General features: G+C 42.3%; 2 protein-coding genes across 7 annotated transcripts; one reads left to right on the forward strand and one right to left on the reverse strand.

The window, feature by feature from the left end:
* Positions 1-328: 328 nt before the first annotated feature.
* Nup50 (nuclear pore complex protein Nup50) lies at positions 329-11,982 on the reverse strand. Of its 3 annotated transcripts, none has more exons than XM_022796107.2 (6): positions 11,850-11,982; positions 8,200-8,452; positions 5,406-5,548; positions 3,880-4,719; positions 3,503-3,662; positions 329-3,200 (listed from the first exon to the last, which is right to left on the reverse strand). In XM_022796107.2, exons 2-6 carry the CDS (start codon positions 8,348-8,350, stop codon positions 3,010-3,012), a joined length of 1,485 nt encoding a protein of 494 aa, XP_022651842.1. In that variant the 5' UTR covers positions 8,351-8,452; positions 11,850-11,982; the 3' UTR covers positions 329-3,009. The 3 variants fall into 3 exon arrangements, with proteins under 3 accessions (XP_022651842.1, XP_086840770.1, XP_086840769.1); XM_086984644.1 differs by lacking the exon at positions 11,850-11,982 and adding an exon at positions 8,997-9,582; XM_086984643.1 differs by lacking the exon at positions 11,850-11,982 and adding an exon at positions 8,782-9,582.
* LOC111246465 (uncharacterized) lies at positions 9,934-16,919 on the forward strand. 4 transcript variants are annotated; one of them, XR_015324512.1, is made up of 10 exons: positions 9,934-10,131; positions 11,012-11,108; positions 11,881-12,065; positions 12,412-12,982; positions 13,132-13,698; positions 13,892-14,389; positions 14,538-14,709; positions 14,891-15,025; positions 15,458-15,966; positions 16,517-16,919. XR_015324512.1 is itself a non-coding variant. In XM_022796099.2 (9 exons), the coding sequence occupies exons 2-9, from the start codon at positions 11,042-11,044 to the stop codon at positions 15,690-15,692; spliced, it is 2,430 nt and encodes an 809-aa protein (XP_022651834.1). In that variant the 5' UTR covers positions 9,934-10,131; position 11,041; the 3' UTR covers positions 15,693-16,919. The 4 variants fall into 4 exon arrangements, 1 of the variants encoding a protein (XP_022651834.1); XR_002671686.2 differs by having other exon boundaries at positions 11,041-11,108; XR_015324513.1 differs by lacking the exon at positions 9,934-10,131 and adding an exon at positions 10,145-10,293 and having other exon boundaries at positions 11,041-11,108.
* The last annotated feature ends 622 nt before the right edge of the window (positions 16,920-17,541 follow it).

Here is a 17,541-nt window from a genome sequence, read left to right on the forward strand (position 1 = left end):
AAACAGCTTACCTGTTAAAACCACACAATCGTCTGCTAGAAAAATAAGGAAGAATGATACAAGCCGGATAAAAAAGTACCAGAAGAAGTATATGAATATAAAAACCTGTACCAACGCGACTGCTCCTTAGAAACTTGTGGTTTCTGGCTAGGGTCGTATAGCATACGGCATTTGTCTATTATTGGTTCTGGATTCAAAACTAGTGCGCATTACTTGTAGGAGAATATTTACATCAACTCATGATATAATATTTATCTATTATTAGTTATCATTATTTAAAAATTATAAGGATTTGGTAACAGTTAGCAAATAAAGCACGCATAAAGAGTTGCAAATGAATACATGACTCGTTCATTTTTATTCACCGTTGCCACTACACTACAAGTAATTAATATTATTTATATTCTTGTTATTATAATTGTTACTATTGCTATCAATAGCAATCAATATCAACAATATGATACACATTTTTCATCTTCTTTCGTAGTGTTCTGATCACCCGCTGAACACCCTTTTCATTCATTCAGCACAAGCTGCAGAAACGACCTCACACACTCACAAGCGCACCAAGCTAGCTTTAATTAGTCACAAAATAAACATTTAATGATCTCTTTGTCTGGGGTATTGGAAATTATCGCCATTTACATCGGTCAACTTTCACCTACAATTTGTGCTTAGCTGTCGTAGATACTTCCGTTACTCCTTTTTTAACATTGAGCCGCGATTTTGCATATACTTATAGCTTCTGTTAGAAAAAAAGTGAATATAAAAATTATACTAGTAAACAGTTTAATTTTTACAATGCCAGCTTACATTATTTCCATCCAATATGAGGACTACTACGAGTTCCGTTTTTTGAAACTTACTCCAAAAGTACTTAAATAATGTTTACATCTATACTATTGCTTACTGATGTCGTCCAATCGAATGATTATGTACTTGTGAAAAATAAGTAGCTACCCATGTTGTTAACTACAATGGTTGTACTATATATAATTAATATACGTGCTAATCCCAAGTTGCATGGATATCATTTTCGATACTGGCTATTCTGTCGCCATCTTGTTTTCATCGATAACTGAACATGTGCAAATCTTAAACACGTATTGTACCCAAATATAAGTCAAATCACAAACCCCGCGGAACTTTTCTAAAAGACCTTCCCCCCGAATAAACCCCGCTTGCAAACACACTTAGCGCGAAATTTATCGATGTCTCATTGACGTTTCCGATCACTGAAATGCCCTCCTATAGTTGGTTGCCACATCACGAAACGTGCGAATTTGAATTCATGCGCTCACGTCAACCGCCGTTGACAAATACTATCGTTCACCGGCGGTTCAGCCCGGTTCGCATACTCAACTTCGCCCGAACATGCTATCCCTCGTTCTTTTTCCCATCCAATGATTTTTCTTCATATACACTATTCTCCCTCTATAATGTTGTATATAATTATTTTAATTTCAATCACCAAAAAAGTTTGTGCTTTAGCTCCTAAAATGTCACATCGCCTTTGTAACTGCAATACTTTAACGACCAAATAACCATTCACTCTTATATTCCCACCGAGTCATTGTCGTGATTATCATCGTCGGTCGATTCGTCAGAATTCGGTATTAAACGAGAGAAAACAGGGTCGGAAGAATCCTTGCCAAAATGTTCAACCGTTTTTCATTACGACAATTCTATAGTTTTTCTCTTCTCCAGACTTTCGTACGATGTTCGTCCATTTCATAGATAGCATTCATGTCCGCCACCATTTATATGACGATCTTTTATTTCGGTCGTAAGAGCCGTCGAAAAAAACGACGCAAAAAATGCTGAACAAAAAATAAACAAATGAGAAGAATAAGAATTGAAAAAAGAAAGCTCTAAAAAATTCGTCGCAACCACATCTCTTCTTTCTCTCCTCTATTCTTTTCTTACTCATTTCATGTCATCCCACCTACTCTATATACTGCCAGTATGGCTATGTGCTTTATGAAACATCGTATTCTCACAATCTTATCTACGTACTACTTTCTAATCTGATGTCAGCGAAAATGTTGGAATCGATATACCGTTGCAGGTGAAGGAGACTGCAGCGTTGTAGATGAGGACTTAGTTCTACTTGTCCCTCACTTCACGGGTAGAAAAGAAAAACATACCCGGCAACATATATACAAGATACATAAACGCTTGTATATATGCGAAATGTTTTCGTCACTTTTGCTTACGCTTTTTAGAGTCACCTGCGCCGCTCCTCTCACTTAGCATCCGCTTAGCGCTTCTCTGATAATAATTAATAATAATAAATCTCAGTAGCTGGAGTCCCTTGGCAAAGCCGGCATCATACAAACAGTTTATGACGAATGACAAGACTCGGCGAAAAATAAAACAGGAACTGGAAGCGGATCATAAAGAAATACGCAGCAAGATCCCCCTGCCTGTGCCTGTAATCTGAATGAATGATAAACTTCATGACCTATACTCAAGACGACCCATCGTACATAGAACACATTTATACTGTACCATACACAATCATACCGTTAATCTGTGAGCTAGCACAAATGCGCGGCATTTTCGAAATAGCAATTTCTCCTTAATTCGTCACCACTAACTCTTTTTTTCCACGTTCTGTTCAACACAATACAACACCACTATTACTTAGAGAATATACAGCTCATGGGAAGCACACAGTGCGTCAGGTTTACTTGGCCGTTCTGTAGCCGCTTAGAATACAGTGTTACCATTCGACGCCGTACCCTTACTTTCATTTCATGTAGCCCTTCATTAATCCCCGTAAACGTTTACGTCAGTCAAGCATACTCATTCATTCGCATACATGCAAGCGCATAATGGTCGTTATGTACTCGCAACCTCAATAAAACTTGCCTTGTATGATGCTGATTACTAATGAAGTTCGACTACGTATTTTTCCCCGGCATATAAGCAGAAATTTAATGGGCGGCCAATTTCGCTCGTAGTTTCCGAACTGTCAATGAATTCGTCATTCAGTAAATCTTTCTTTTAAACCGAATCCTTATATTCGATGAGTTTGTCACGTAGCTCAATAGCATCCTCGAAGGTCTTTACTCGAATTAAGAACATGGTCGGCGGATCGGGTTTATCGTCTTTAGCTTTCGGATCCAATCGAGGGTTTGGCACACACATAATCGCGACGTTGTTTTTACCAACATGTTTCACTGGCATATCCTTCCCTGTAATTGGACATAAATGATGGCAGCTAGCTTATATCGAGCTTGCTATGCCCTTCTTTTCGATTACGTGAGCGGTCCGGTCTACAGATAGCTAATGACTGTATATTAAAAGTCGAAAACGAAGCTAAACCACCTAAACTGGTTGCACCAGAACAGGCCCATATATGACCATGGTACATTCTTTTATCATCACTATAATCATCATAATTTAAGACACGATATTTGCATTTCGGTAGCAATCAAGAAAAATCTTAACTGTTTAACTTTTGAAGCTGAACGGAATAAATTAGCATTTCGCTCACCTAGACGAATGTTGAGTAGCACGTTTCCTAATGTGCTTTGTGCTCGTACGAGCAGCTGATAGCCTCCGCAATCCAACTTCTTGATATGAAGGAATCCAACACCCTTGTCTGCATACTGACCTTTTTCGTCGGATTCCGGCTTCTTGTAGAACAGCTTCACCTAAGGCAAACGCAACATTAACAAGAAATATTTACCGTCGAAGCAGAGCAAGATTTTTAGCATCCTGTTGTCCTTAGCCTAGGCCTAATACCCTAATGATAGACGTTGTATATTCACTGGTTCTGATATAATCAGAATTTGTTGGTGTTATTATGTGCATAGAATAGTCATATAAATGTACTGGTGTCTTTTTGTAAACGCCCGATCTAATGGCTACCTTTTTCATGTAAAGTGACCCTTCTTCCTCATGCGTAACCTCAACCTTAGGCGGAGCTTCCTCTTCGTCGTCATTGTCATCTTGAACTGCTGTTGTGGCTGGAATGGCCGAATTCGACGCTGAAATAGTTGATCCAAACTCGAAGCCGGTTTTCGCGTTGAATGCGAAAACCGGCTTCGACGTTGTCGCCTTTTCAGCCGTTTTATCCCCGGAGCCAGCTGTGAGCGTACTACCAAATTTAAATGTGACTGGTGGCTCTGTACTGGCAGTTGAAGACGTTGGGGCGCCAAAGACAGCAGATGAATAGCGAAATACAGATTTAACTGGTGACGAAGCAGAAGATGACGCAGCCTGTGATGTGCTCGGGGGAGCTCCAAACGTAAATTTAACCGGTGAATTTGCATCTTTCGCACCACTGCTGCTACTATTACTATTCAGGCTGTTACTGACTGTATTCGCCGGGACACCAAAGTTAAACCCCGCACTTGGCCCCACGTTCGAATTGCAGTCGGTTGATGCCTTAGGAGCAGTCGTAGTAAAAGGAGTCGTTGCCGCTTTAGCTCCGAAACTGAATGTGATCTTGGGTTCGGTATCTGCCGCTGCCTTCGAAGTAGTGACAGCACCTGTCGATGTTCCAAATCCACCAGTAATGGACGTCATTGAATACGTCGTGCTGATGTTATTATTGTTGTTCTTCTGTTGCCGCTCCTCCTCTTCCGTAGTTAAACGTTGGAAATGCTTGATGTAGTCGTCGAAACACGGTGTCAAATTTAGATACGGTCCACTATCCTTCATCAGACGGTCGATAAACTTTTGAATATCTCGATTCAGCTGGGCCACCTGGGGGCAAAGTTAAGACAACTACCGTATATGCGAATGCCGCGCCTACAGGCTGTGAACACGTGATAAAGATAAGAATGTGCTTAATCTTAACGAATGCATCTGCAATTAGTTTTCACCAATTATTTATAATTGTATATACATGGGTTAGGAAGACGATAAGGCATTCGAGATTGCTATCGCCTCTTACTTATCAAAATTTGACTTGCGTTCGAGAAACTACCAGCAAACTGACAAAAAATTAAACCATAATGTATTTTTTTTACCCCATTGAATTTAGCGTGTAAGTGTATCCACTGGTTAATTATCTAAAAAAATAATTCAGGGAAACAGTACCGACCGTTTTTCCGCAAATGTTTGTCAAAGCGCTACAATCTATTTGATTTATTTATTAATAAAATTTCAAAAAAGCTCTCAGCAACAACAGCAGACTGTTTTGTTTTCAGTGACTATAGCAAAATAGAGCTCACCCAAATAAGTTGGGCAACAACCCCATAATTTAAGCAGTCAAAGTCCTTTAATCAAATAATTTTGCTATGTGAAATCCGATTGGCAGAACTTACTGTGGTGATACTTATTAAGACTTTAATAAGCCAGAAATTGATTGTAAGGAGTTACAGGAAGAAAATCCCTGTCATAGCGTAATTAATCTAAGCTCTCTGAAAAAGGCATGCGTTCAAACTAACCTTGAAGAGATATTCGTCGGATGTTCGGCTGTTGGAGTTTGTTCCATTTGAGTTGACAGCGACTGTTGGCACGGAACTGGCGGAACCCCCGTTGTGGTTGAAGCTGAAGCCGGCGAAAGGATTTGGACGTGCAGCAGCGTCATCTGTAACAACCACCGTTAGAATAACGCAGGTGAAATATGAATATATTAAAATACGGATCATTATTTACGGCATCGTGTGAGCGATAAATGGCTATGAGCAACTAGGATCAGAAGATACTAGAGGAGCTATATAATACACGAAACCCAAATATCTGTATGAAGTTGCTAACTGCGTTCAGGGAATTAGATTACGCAGTTTGCACTAGCTACAGGTTTGAAGAACACACGAATAGAATATAAACAACTCATACGGCGTCGCAACTTATAGCACTGGACTATTCAGTTCCGTCAATAGAATCATTATTTCAGAGTCCAAAAGCTCGTGTAGATATAATCCATTAACTACTTATACATATGCTGGGCGTTTTTCAGACAGGGAAAACTGTAAAGACTTATCTTCTTTCACATAATATCCTTTTGTACTGATATCCGCCGACTGAATTAGAGCTTTTGTTCTTATTTTTTTTAATTATCAACTTTTTAAACGACTCTATAAGGAATAAGAAAAATGTCCCTCCAGTTTTTTATCCGCGCAATAACGACAGGACAACACCCGGTGACGACTAACGTCACATGTGACATTTGTTTATCATTCTGCTAATTTCCAGTTTGTATCTTAAATAAAACACGTCATCTTTTGTGAGTCACCGAAACAGCATAAAATCATTAACGAAACTTGAATAGCACCTGCATTATCTTTACATTATACAACTGAAGTGAACATTACTGGTTTAGATCAAAGCTGCAGACGGAAACCCCGCTTAACATTGGACTGCTTATTTAAGGAGAAGTGGTTGACTAGTAGTAATATATCTATTAGGTGTTGTAAGACACAACCTCCGAACTGCGTTTTGAGCGTAAAGTACCATAAATTATCGATCATTAATTAGCGACATCAACGAGCTTTTCAGAACTGTTTGTGGATCAACATTACATCTACAATCATTGGTAAGTGCCAATTGACATTTTTGTCAGAAGAAGCCTAACTTGAACGCTTTAAAAAATAGACGCAACCAATAAAAAATGTCTACATACAATAGTACAATGATAACGTGTTCGCCTACCCTAAAGAGACGTGATGGTTTAGGTTCACATTCAGACGTAAACACACTTCCTTTCGTGCTGCGAGCCAACACTCTACAGGATTGTCTCACGGTGATTAAATATTCGAATCATTTATTCTAAAATATATCGTATTATTTAGAAAAAATATATCGTATCATCATATTTTGTACTTTTTTAATGTCATTGTAACGTATTGAGAGTTTTACTCTAGTTTGTTAACTTGATACCAATATATGGCGTTGGTTATTACTCTGATGCATCCATAATGTGGTCGCTGTTAGATTAGAAAAAAATGGGACATTATATAAATAGCTTATATTGAAACAAATATGTGGTATTTGTCATTTGCGCATTCCTATTTTCAATTATGAAGGCTTTTTCTTTTCAGAAAAATCAATTAGCAAGCGAAGGTAGAATAATACAGAAATCTAAAGGGTAGGCGGTTTCTTAACCACACTAGTGCAAATATTACACCGGACTTAAGCTACAGTCTCAGACCAAATTGATTTATCGCAATATGACATAGCGTTTCGAACCTTCGTTGTCCTAGTATAACACAATGTACTTGCGATAGGCTTCAAGGACACAAGTTTTGCGGAAAAAGTTTTCTCCAGAAATTATGGTATTGGATGGAGCATTTATTTTAAAAACGTCCCAAGCAGGCTCTATTGGGTCAACTCTTTATTAGGTGGGGTTCACAATCAGTGACGCCCATATTGCAGCGTCTAAAATTGATGACCAGTAATCATAATCCTCAAAAGGTTCCTATTTGCATACACTTCGTAAGTTTACGAGAAAATTGGTACTCTATTTATCCTGACACCTTTAATGAACCTGGAGGATCTTATGAGATCTTCCATGGGTGAAACCAAACCCGTATAGCACTAGAATGATGTTCTAGTGGTGTAAACATCAGTATGAATTTATATACTACACTAGCGATAGTCAATACAAAGCAAATTCTTGGATGAGTGACGGTAATTATTTTTGTTCCGCATTGCAGATGTTCTCTTAAAATGTTTCCAGATTCAGCTGGAATAGAGCAGACGCACATAAAGATCTATTTTGCTACTTTAGAGGTGGCTTTTCCAATTCTCTGCCAAGCCCGCCTCTGCTTTTTACACGTACTATTTTCCAATAGCTACAATACCTTTATAACGAATGCTGTGTATATGAAATCAGCTGCCTCGCTTCAGAACCTAAGTGCATACTATAAAGGCATTTCTAGATAAGAGGTTAGTCACTGAATCCACTATTTGGAATTCCTCGTTATTTACGTTAGCTCAATATATTTACGGCCTAGTGGATTTAAAGGCAACAACGTGCTTTCTCAAGTCCGTTACATTTTCAACACGTCCTCCTCTAAGAATGGAAAATATCAGCGAGAGGGCTCGTGTTGCTGTAGAGTCAACACATTTTCTAAGAACACACGCTAGAAAAACGGGCGCTTACTACTTCTAAAGGAAGGATTCTGCACGGGTACTATTCGATCTTTACGAAGCATCATAACAATAATATAAATAATCACATCGTAGCATCACCTAATCGCAACATTCGCAAAACCCATTATCTCTCCCTCCAATTACCTGACTGTGGCAGGTTCCTTTTGGCTCTACGAATCGTCCTTTTTGCGAGGACATCCTCAGAGGCGCGCTCGAACACTCCCGCTTCCTCGGCCGATTCATCATCGTCCCAGTTTCTGTCATTTAACTGCTTTTCTGCGCGACGTTTAGCCATATTGCTCCGCCGGGTTGTATCGATGGGCCCAAAGAATTCAATATCACACCGTTGTTCGGCCTGCAAACGACTCAGGAGTTCGCCACGGATTTTTGGCACCACCTATGTACGTATTGGAAATATTATTGTGATCGTTATTTAGTAATGTAATTCTCTTTGATGTTTGCTACCGCCACTTTTACAGCTGCTGTCGTTGTTATTAGCCTACTATTGGGCAGGGGCAGCATGCGGCTGTACGTCGCCACCGCAGTAACGCATGAACAAGATGCCTGCCACACTCAACGGGAAACTATAGGCGAGCCCACTAGACTCCTACAGCAGCAGTGTTCGCCTTCAGTAAAGACCAATCACTAAGTAAGGCGACGAACAACATCTATTGATATGGACGACTATTGGCACGGATACACGAACGGCACGCGACTGTTTCTCACTTTTGTCTTTCGAACACGGCAATCAATTAGGCTGCGAGTTATACCTACGGCGGTAGGTAACGAACAGGCGGGATTCGCACATCAACGTTCGAGGAGGTACGAGAAATATTTTTTATGTACGAGCCCGGCAGCGCAATCGGTCCGCCCAACGATCGACGTAACTCGGTGATTAGAATCGATTCCAACCTCGTTTGCCTAACCGACTTTACCCTTACTTTGGAGCCTACGACTCAGGAATCATCACACGCTTTCACCGAATACGGCAGCACGACCTCACTGCACCGAAAACGCAACGGGCGAGGCTCTGTACGCTCGCTCGAATCTACGGCCACTGGTAGCAGTACACATGAATACACGAGCACACACTCACCACTACCCACAATGCTGACATCAAAACTACAACAGCTAGCAGCAGGAGCGGCGGTGGCAGCGAGTGGCAGCAGCATGTAGTAGTCACCGTCGCAGTAATGTGGCCCTACCACTCGTCCGCATACACAGGAATATTCAGTTGGAGACAGAGAAAGATTGTCGGAGCCAGCGAAAATCTCTTATCGGAGCCTGATTTGATGATGTGTTTGCTTCGAGCCGACGGTTGGACGGCAAGCGACTTTTTGTCAGAGCCAATAGAGCAGCGCGGGTACTAAACAAAAGCACGAACAGCTAAGCGCGGTAACTATAGGCGACGGTCATCCCATATTCGCCGTTTACAAGGTCCACCTATTAATGCCGTTTGCGAAGAAAGGTTTCCTATGTTTTTGCTAACAAAAAATAATATTTCGGCGCCATCTTCAACTAGAGAGAAAATTATTCAATTCGATGAATTGGTCGGAAGTCGTTTGGAATACAGCATGATCAACTGGGTGACAACATGATGACTGATGATTGACGATTACTCTATAATATGTTTGGCAGAAACACTTCGTATTTGTTTGTAAAATATACACGACCACAACATACATATGTGGGCGAACGATGGTAAATTCATTCTGTGTTTCCGTGCTGCCACTTGTCATATGGAGTGTGAAAAAATTAATATAGAGCGTAGGCGCAGAGTATGGGCGGCCAATCCCTAAACGATAATTCGTGGTGCGGCTGGTGTTTTTGGTCAAATTGTCGCGCGGGCGCCGTCGGAGCCGTGGTCTGTGGCTGTCCGCGAATGGCAGCGGAAGAAAAAACCTTAGGGAGCGGTATGAGCGATAGCAGCAGTAGCTGTAGGGCAGAGTCGCTGATGCATTTGTGCTATGCTGAATGCGGTGTCGCTGATGTGAGCAAGAAACAGCCTCCCGTGACGATCGAGTGTTTGTGAATTTCGTGGTCTGACCCTTTTCGATCTAAGTGGACAACGTACAGGTCAGTATACGTGTTGCAGTACAGAGTAATAGTGGTACTGCGGCGGACGTGTGCTTGTGATGTGTACGAATGCTCCTTCTTGTACAGATGACTTGATATTAGCACGAATATCTGATGCATAAAGATACATAGACGAGCAGAGACGTAGCGCTGGGTGTGCTGGTAAAACACACTTATGATTTCGTGTCATAGAACTTGGGTTCAATTCGGCTATTCAGTAAATAGTCTACAGCAAAATAGAAAGACGCTAATTGCAAGAGTATACTTGTTGACAATAAGAACACAAGTAAGCGATGTAACCGCATTGAATACAACAAGCAAATCATAGGCAAACACCTCTCGCTAAATCTGCAGTCGCCATACCAATAGATTTACTGCCATTTTATGACTTCGTACTTCGTTTTTTCACCTACCCATGGCACAGCATGAATGAAATAAATATTTAACCATGTGAATCCAAGAAATTACCGTTCATTCGGTTGAGTAAACAACAATTAATAAAATATTTAGTTGAAGTAGCCACATGAATACTCTTGTGATGGAGTACGTCAACAAACAAGACATGTGTGGTATGAATATCAGGTAGACAATAAGTGCGTAGTTATTATTATTAATGGTATTATTTTTCAAATTTTGTTTGTAATATTATTACTATCACTATAAATCGCTAGTTATTTTAATATTCTATTAAAACCGACTCACATGTAGGCCTTATTAGTTGCAGTTTTCAAAACTACACATCTTTCCGTTAATAAAGTATGCACCAGAAATAGAAGTATGATTGTGATTTGTATGAACGTAATCTCTCGTGTGGGTTTTGTTTGATATTCTGTTGGTGTTCATATATAATATATGGCGATTTTATATTATAACCGGTTAGTTGCTGCCATTGTTATCCCCATTACAAAGGATGTGGAGTCAGCCTCCGCGGTGGCCGCTTCAGGCCGCCCATTACCAGAATGTTCCCCACAATCAAGGTGAGTTCGAACAATAGTACCGTCGTTGTTCGTTTCCGAAAGCATTAAAACGGTTAAAGTAGAAGCAGTAGTGCTAGAATAAATGTAGAGTCTAAATTATAATTAGGGCTTCTTTACAGTTAATTTTGTTCGTACTTTCCTGTTCTGTAGAAGTTTTGCTAGTGTATCTGGGAACTTCTCGTCCTCTAACGATGTATCCGATCTATTACACTGATGAGAAGTTTTATCGTTGTTAATATTAAAATGGTTTATTCCATTAACGCTCAAGCTTTCGAGACACTGGAGGCATTATCAGGATGAATTCAGTATGATAGCACGCTCGATAGGACTTTCTTCAATGTCTGTATTACTTTCGTTTATTAACGTTTTCTTAAAGGCTGTACGATTATTTCATGCCGATATGTCCAAGTGCAAGTTTTAGCCTTTCAACAAAAAAAGGCCGAAATAGTTTAGTCTTACATTCCGATCAGACTTCCTCTGTAAGACATAAAGGATTTTTTTTTTTGTTTTTAAAGGTTGAGCAACTCCTTTGCGTGATAAGATCATCTTCATATGATTTTAAATATAATTCGAGGCTCCTGTTCTGATTCAATCTATCCTGTGAAGCTGCATCGTTTCATGCTATTAACTCTACTTCTAGCATTAAAAATATATATATTTTTTTGCTCAGCGTATAACCTTACTATCAACGATTTCCTGCACATTGCATTTAGGCATGTCTATTAATTTTCGTTTACTTACGAGGCTTTTACGTACTGCAATTGTGTTTCAGTCGACTGGGCGAGCCTAGCAAAACAATGGATCTCCATGCAGCAGCAGCAGGCTCCACCGCCGCCTCCGCCCCCACCGGACCCACAGCCACCGCCACCGGCGTTAGGGCTTCCTTGTTTCAATGTCGACGTCGAACGGAGAGGAACCCCCATGCAACCTGAGCCACCTGGCGAGGAACGACCAATGGTGAGCAACTTCCCGGTGCGGTCCAACGGCGCACTCTATTCTCTCAGTTGCGGTTAAATTTTGCGAAAAAAAATGTCGCTAATATCAATTTTAGTATCTTATGTTATATAGTCGCCAGTCGGTTCGATTGATTATCGTACCCAAACCCGTGGATGCTTTTGTCTAGTGATCCCGTTTGCACTGGAGGTGTTAAAGGCTTTCTTATCATCAAATCAAGCTGTACAGGGCTTCGAACCTAAAAGCATTGTTTCATTTTTTTATTCTTTTTTAACCTTTCGAGCTGATCCGCCGATAGTTTTTATTTACACATAAGCTAACTTCGAGTGTTCGCATTGTTCGATCTCAGGACGTTTGGGGCCAGGGCTCACCGGGAAGCAACGAAGCTAATAGTGGTGCCGCTGCTGCCATATTTCCACATAGTCAATCTATAGGCGGAACTATTCCTTTTCCTCCTTCTACCAATGGTCTACCGCCTGTGGGCCCTCTAAGTGCTTGCCCACCGATGGGATCGATGGGTCATGGTATGGGGCCTGCCGGCAGCGCGATGGTTAGCGGGGATGACCGCTCTTGGGGACAACCGCCGTCTTTCGTTCAAGCACCACCTCCATCGGGTCGTCAAGTCGTTGATTACGGTCATGGCCCGCCTGCACAGCAGGCAAACCGTTCTCAAAGAGTCGTGATGGACTACGCTCACGGAGGTGGAAACACACCCGCAGAACGCCGTATCGTCGATTACGCCCATGGCTATGGACAGGGTGGGGGCGGCCCACCTAATCCGCCCTACGGATACGCCCATCCTCCCCACACTCATCACATGCAGCATCAACAGGGGCCACATCATATGTCTCCAGGACCACTTCTACCGCCTGGCGTAGCACCAATGGTTCCCCCGGGAATGGATACAACTGTCTCAATTGGTAAGTGCATTCACTGCTGATTTCAAAAGGGTTTTTAGCGGAGTATTATAATATCATCTACCAAAAACCTCAGATTTAATAAAAATGTGCTTGTAGGTAAACAGTACATTTGGGGTCGTTATTTGTTATACATTTTTTTTATTTGGCAGACGCGGCAAAGCGAAAGAACCTACCGGCATGGATTCGTGAAGGTCTAGAAAAAATGGAACGCGACAAACAGAAGAAAAAAGAAGAGGAAGAACGCCGTAAGAAACAGCTAGAAAGGAAACGACCTCTTTGGGCTAAAGGAGATGAAAATGATGACGAGAACAATGACGCTGAGGGTGGCAGTAACGGTACCAAGGGATCTGCTGGTGGCGGTAACTCTACAAATCCGCAGGGTAGACAGCCAGAGTCCGATGAAGAGTTACCTGATGACGAGGAGGCGATCAAAGAGTCAGAGCTGATTGACGAGCCTCGTGACGTTAACGAGAGAGGTGACGAAGTTGGCCCATCGAGGAAAAAGGCCGCTACCCCGCCACCAATTTTCCTTACAGCTGAGGAAAAAGAGCAACAGTTTGCACTTAACGTTAAGCGTTTTATGACCGAGATCCTCATCACTGTGCTCACCGATGAACTTGATGATATTTCCGTTGAAGAGATACGTCGGGCGCGGAACCGGGTAACGGCCAAACCCAAGAAAGTTACGTCGGCCTTAGCCAACATTGTCGGCATAAGTAAGTCAGGGTTTTTGCTCGACTCTCTTGGCAACCGTGGTCAAAAAATTATTTATCTTCAACAAAGACATACTAAGTGGAATAAAGGAATGCAGGTTCACATACCTTTAACATCCCAAAGAACGCGAGCGCTGTCGTATTAAGATTATTAAACTATAAAATCACAAACTCTCATTATGTTGTTGATCTTCAGGTGGGTACTCTGATTCCGATGCATCGGATAATGAAGTTCGAAGTGAAGGTGGCGATGATTCAGATCTTGAGGAGCGTATCTTGACTCGTCGAAAAGCTTTTAGAAGATGGGAGGAAACTGCCATGCGAGAGTTGGAGGAGCGAGAGGTAGACCAGCTGAGAAGGATGCGTCGAGAAGAATCGCCAGATCCTAGCCCTGCTGATAGAGATGTTCCAGCAAGTCCGAGGTCTGGACGAACGCCCACGTCACGGAGCCCTTCGAGGTCGCGAAGATCTGCAAGTAAAAGTGTGGACGAGGCAGAATCAGAATCGCGAAGTGTGTACGAGGAACCTAGAAGCGAGCACAGTGAAGTGTCCCGCAAGATGGAGCATAAGAGCAAAGAAATCGATAACAATAATCGTGACGTCGATCAAGAGGAGGAAGAGCGGGGATCGCGTGAAAAGAGCAAGAAGGAAAAACAGAATGAGAGTTCATCTTCCAGAAAGAGAGGCGTTGAAGGTAGTTATGGCAGACACCGATGTTAATAATATTTCAAGGTAGTTTAGACTGATTTACTCCTGAAATAGTCGAAAGAGGTGTATTAAACCTTTTAGCATATGCTCCTAAGTAAAATCTAAGTGCCTTTTTGCTGCTCTGTACTTTACAGATGAGGTTCGCGAAACGGGTATCGAGCGAGCTCGTCTGTCTCGCGAAAAGGATAGAAAAGACAGTAAGGACAAGGAGCGTAAGGAAAGAAGGAAGTCTTCAGATGACTCCGTTTCGGATATCAGCAATCGGATCGACAAGCGAAAGAAGAGTTCCAAGAAAGATAAGAGAAGGTCCGATACATAAGGTTAAACCGTATTCAGCCTGAAATTTGGCGACCCTCCTGGATTGTTCGTACAGGACGTCGAGTGGTTGCGAAAGTTTTTATTTTGGGATTATGGTAGTTTTATAGGGCGAAAGGGGATATCATTGTGTTTGTCCAAGTGTGTCTAGCCGATCTCCATTTTTCATCAGGTCTCGCAGCAAGGAACGTTCGAAAAAGAAGCGATCTTCGTCGTCCCGTTCTCGCAGCCAAAGCCACAGTCGGAGTCGTAGTCGCGAACGTCGCAGAGGAAGGTCGGGTAGTAGGGGCCGAAATCACCGACAAAGGTATTTAAAGCGCCTTTGGAGAAGCGTCTAACCAATCAATCAACCAACCCCCTGATGGCGGTGGCAACAGTTACTGCCTGCCGCAGCTTCTGAAGTCAGGCCTATCGAGTCCACTTTACACATTCAGATGGAGAGGCCGTTGGCTGGACGAGGTGGTGGCGGTTAGAGTGTTTTTTCAATGATGCTAGTTTTTGCGTTTTGCTTGTTACCGGTTGTGTTGGCTTGCGGATCGGTTGCATTCCGCGTTCCTTTTACAAAACTCGTTTCGACGTTACCGGGTTTCCTTCTGACATTGCTAATACCGTTTAACGTGGCCAAGGGTCAACGTCTTCATCTTGATCCAACTATCACAGTATTTAGGAGGAAACATTTATAAACATATCGTACGTATGGGCGATGATGTGTGTGCGGTCTACGTGTGTGCAAATGTAGGTCAAGGAGTTACGAGCGACATCGAGGCCGGGAACGAGATCGAGATCGCAATAGGGACCGTTTTCGCGAACGTGACGCACGAACTCGTTCGCGGTCTTGTGAGCGGCGAAGATCTCGGTCTCGATCGAGAGACCGGAGACGCGAAAGAAGCCGCGATAGGAGTCGCAGCCGAAGAGAGCGCAGCCGCAGCCGGAGCAGGGGTAGGGATAAGGGGGACCGGCGGAGACGAAGGTAGAGTGAGCAAGATCTGTAAAAGAGCGGTCTGCTCGTACGACCGAGTAAGGTGGAGAAGATATCAAGACGAGTGATTGATGTTGAAGGTAACAAAAACAAATGCTTAGTCGTTGTTCATCGATCCGGTGGATGGTGGATGAATGCATTTCGCCAACCAGCCAGCCATTCAGCTACAGCAGCTGTCGTCAAACATCGTGACGATGTGCAATCTCATCATCATGTGATCGCTATCTCACAAACATGCAGCTCATGACACATTCTCAGCTCGTAGAAAGGTAGGTTCCTTTATGATTTCACGTTCTTCTACTGGGTTGGCTGAAATCAACTGCATAGGTGGCATCAAAAAGATCAAAATGCCTTCTCCTTCTTCTGAACTTCACTTCTGAATCCGCCCCAACGAGCGGGTGAGCAAAAGACCCTTCGTGGGGAGTAGACGTCACATGACACGCAAGTAGGGGCGATGCCAGTGAGGTATGGGGCCTCCGCTGAGCCCACTGCTGTGCTTATACCTTCGACTGCTGCGTGGTTGTAAACGGGAAACTGTTTTCGGGGGAAGAACGGATTAATTTTGCTGAATTTTTAGTCCATAATAAAAAGTAATAAACTTGCTGAGAACAATTTACGCGAACAAATGGGGCAAAAGCGCTCATCTGGCCTACGGTTGATGAAGTCACGAACATCCAGTAAGCACAAACTTTCCTAGAGATTTTTTAAAACGTGGTGACCGACCAATACGTGACTCGTGGTCGTCACAGTGATATAATGGTGTTGTCGAAGTTGGTCGATGCTAGGGATTAGTTTGTGAATAGGTGGATTGTGTTTCAGCGAGGACGATGGTGAATGATACGAAGCGAATGCTGAGTGAGCAGCAGCAACAGCAATGCTGGGAGGCCAGCCAGGCTAAGTTGTCCGAATCTTAGCCAGAACAGGGGTTGGCAGAACGGAGATTTAGTTCGCCTGCTGCCTCATCCTTCACCCTCTCACCATTAAATGTACATAGTCATCAGCGACGAATGAACCCATCAATCTTCAAGCAAGCCGTTCATCGTAGTAACTCTCTGGCTGGCACGGAGGTGATAGCTGTATATTTTCTAGTTATGTCTTGTCTATTATTTCCTTACAGTATATAAATAATAAATTACACGAAATGCTTGTATTCCGTTAATAATAAAGGCTCAAAGCCCGAGGTTTCCGAAACTGCTCGGCTAATAAAATGAGTAATTACTTAGATACGTCGTTTTTTTTTATTCTTTCTAATACTGTAAACAGTGAAACACTTAGTAAGTCTTCGGTGAAGGTTAAGGTTGTGTAGGATAGGGCGAGCCGCATTTTGGCCGCAAGGGCCTAGGCAGTTTTCGTGACACCTCGATAAATTCTCCGCCTAGTTTCTACTACCTAAATCGTGATATAAGGGACAGTAATAATACACAACATATTATCTTAATTTGTTATTTAGCACTCTCGCATTTTAATATCGTAACAGATGTAGTAAATATGTGATGTGTTCACTGAGTCGCCCATTGGAACAAGAAAGGTTTAGTTGTCGCCGGTCAAACTCCGAACAAACTGTGCAATAAAATCAAAACGAATAGCACTCTCCGGGATGTTCTCCGTTTGATTTCCCAAACAGTCCTAAGTTGTTCCTCAGGCTTTAAGAAAAGGCGAAAAGTTAGTATAAAGGTTAAAGTGATTTAAGGGATATGCAGTAAAAAATATGGTCGACGATATTTCGACCTCGTCGAAATATCGTCGACCATATTTTTTTTATTTTTCGACGAGGTCCACTGTTCATTCGAGGTCACTGTCATTTCTTGAAAACGAGATTTTTCTATAGATTGCTTATCGGCGTA

The sequence above is a fragment of the Varroa destructor genome, unplaced genomic scaffold (genome assembly GCF_002443255.2).
Source record: "Varroa destructor unplaced genomic scaffold, Vdes_3.0 BEIS01000003.1, whole genome shotgun sequence".
NCBI classification, from domain to species: domain Eukaryota; kingdom Metazoa; phylum Arthropoda; class Arachnida; order Mesostigmata; family Varroidae; genus Varroa; species Varroa destructor.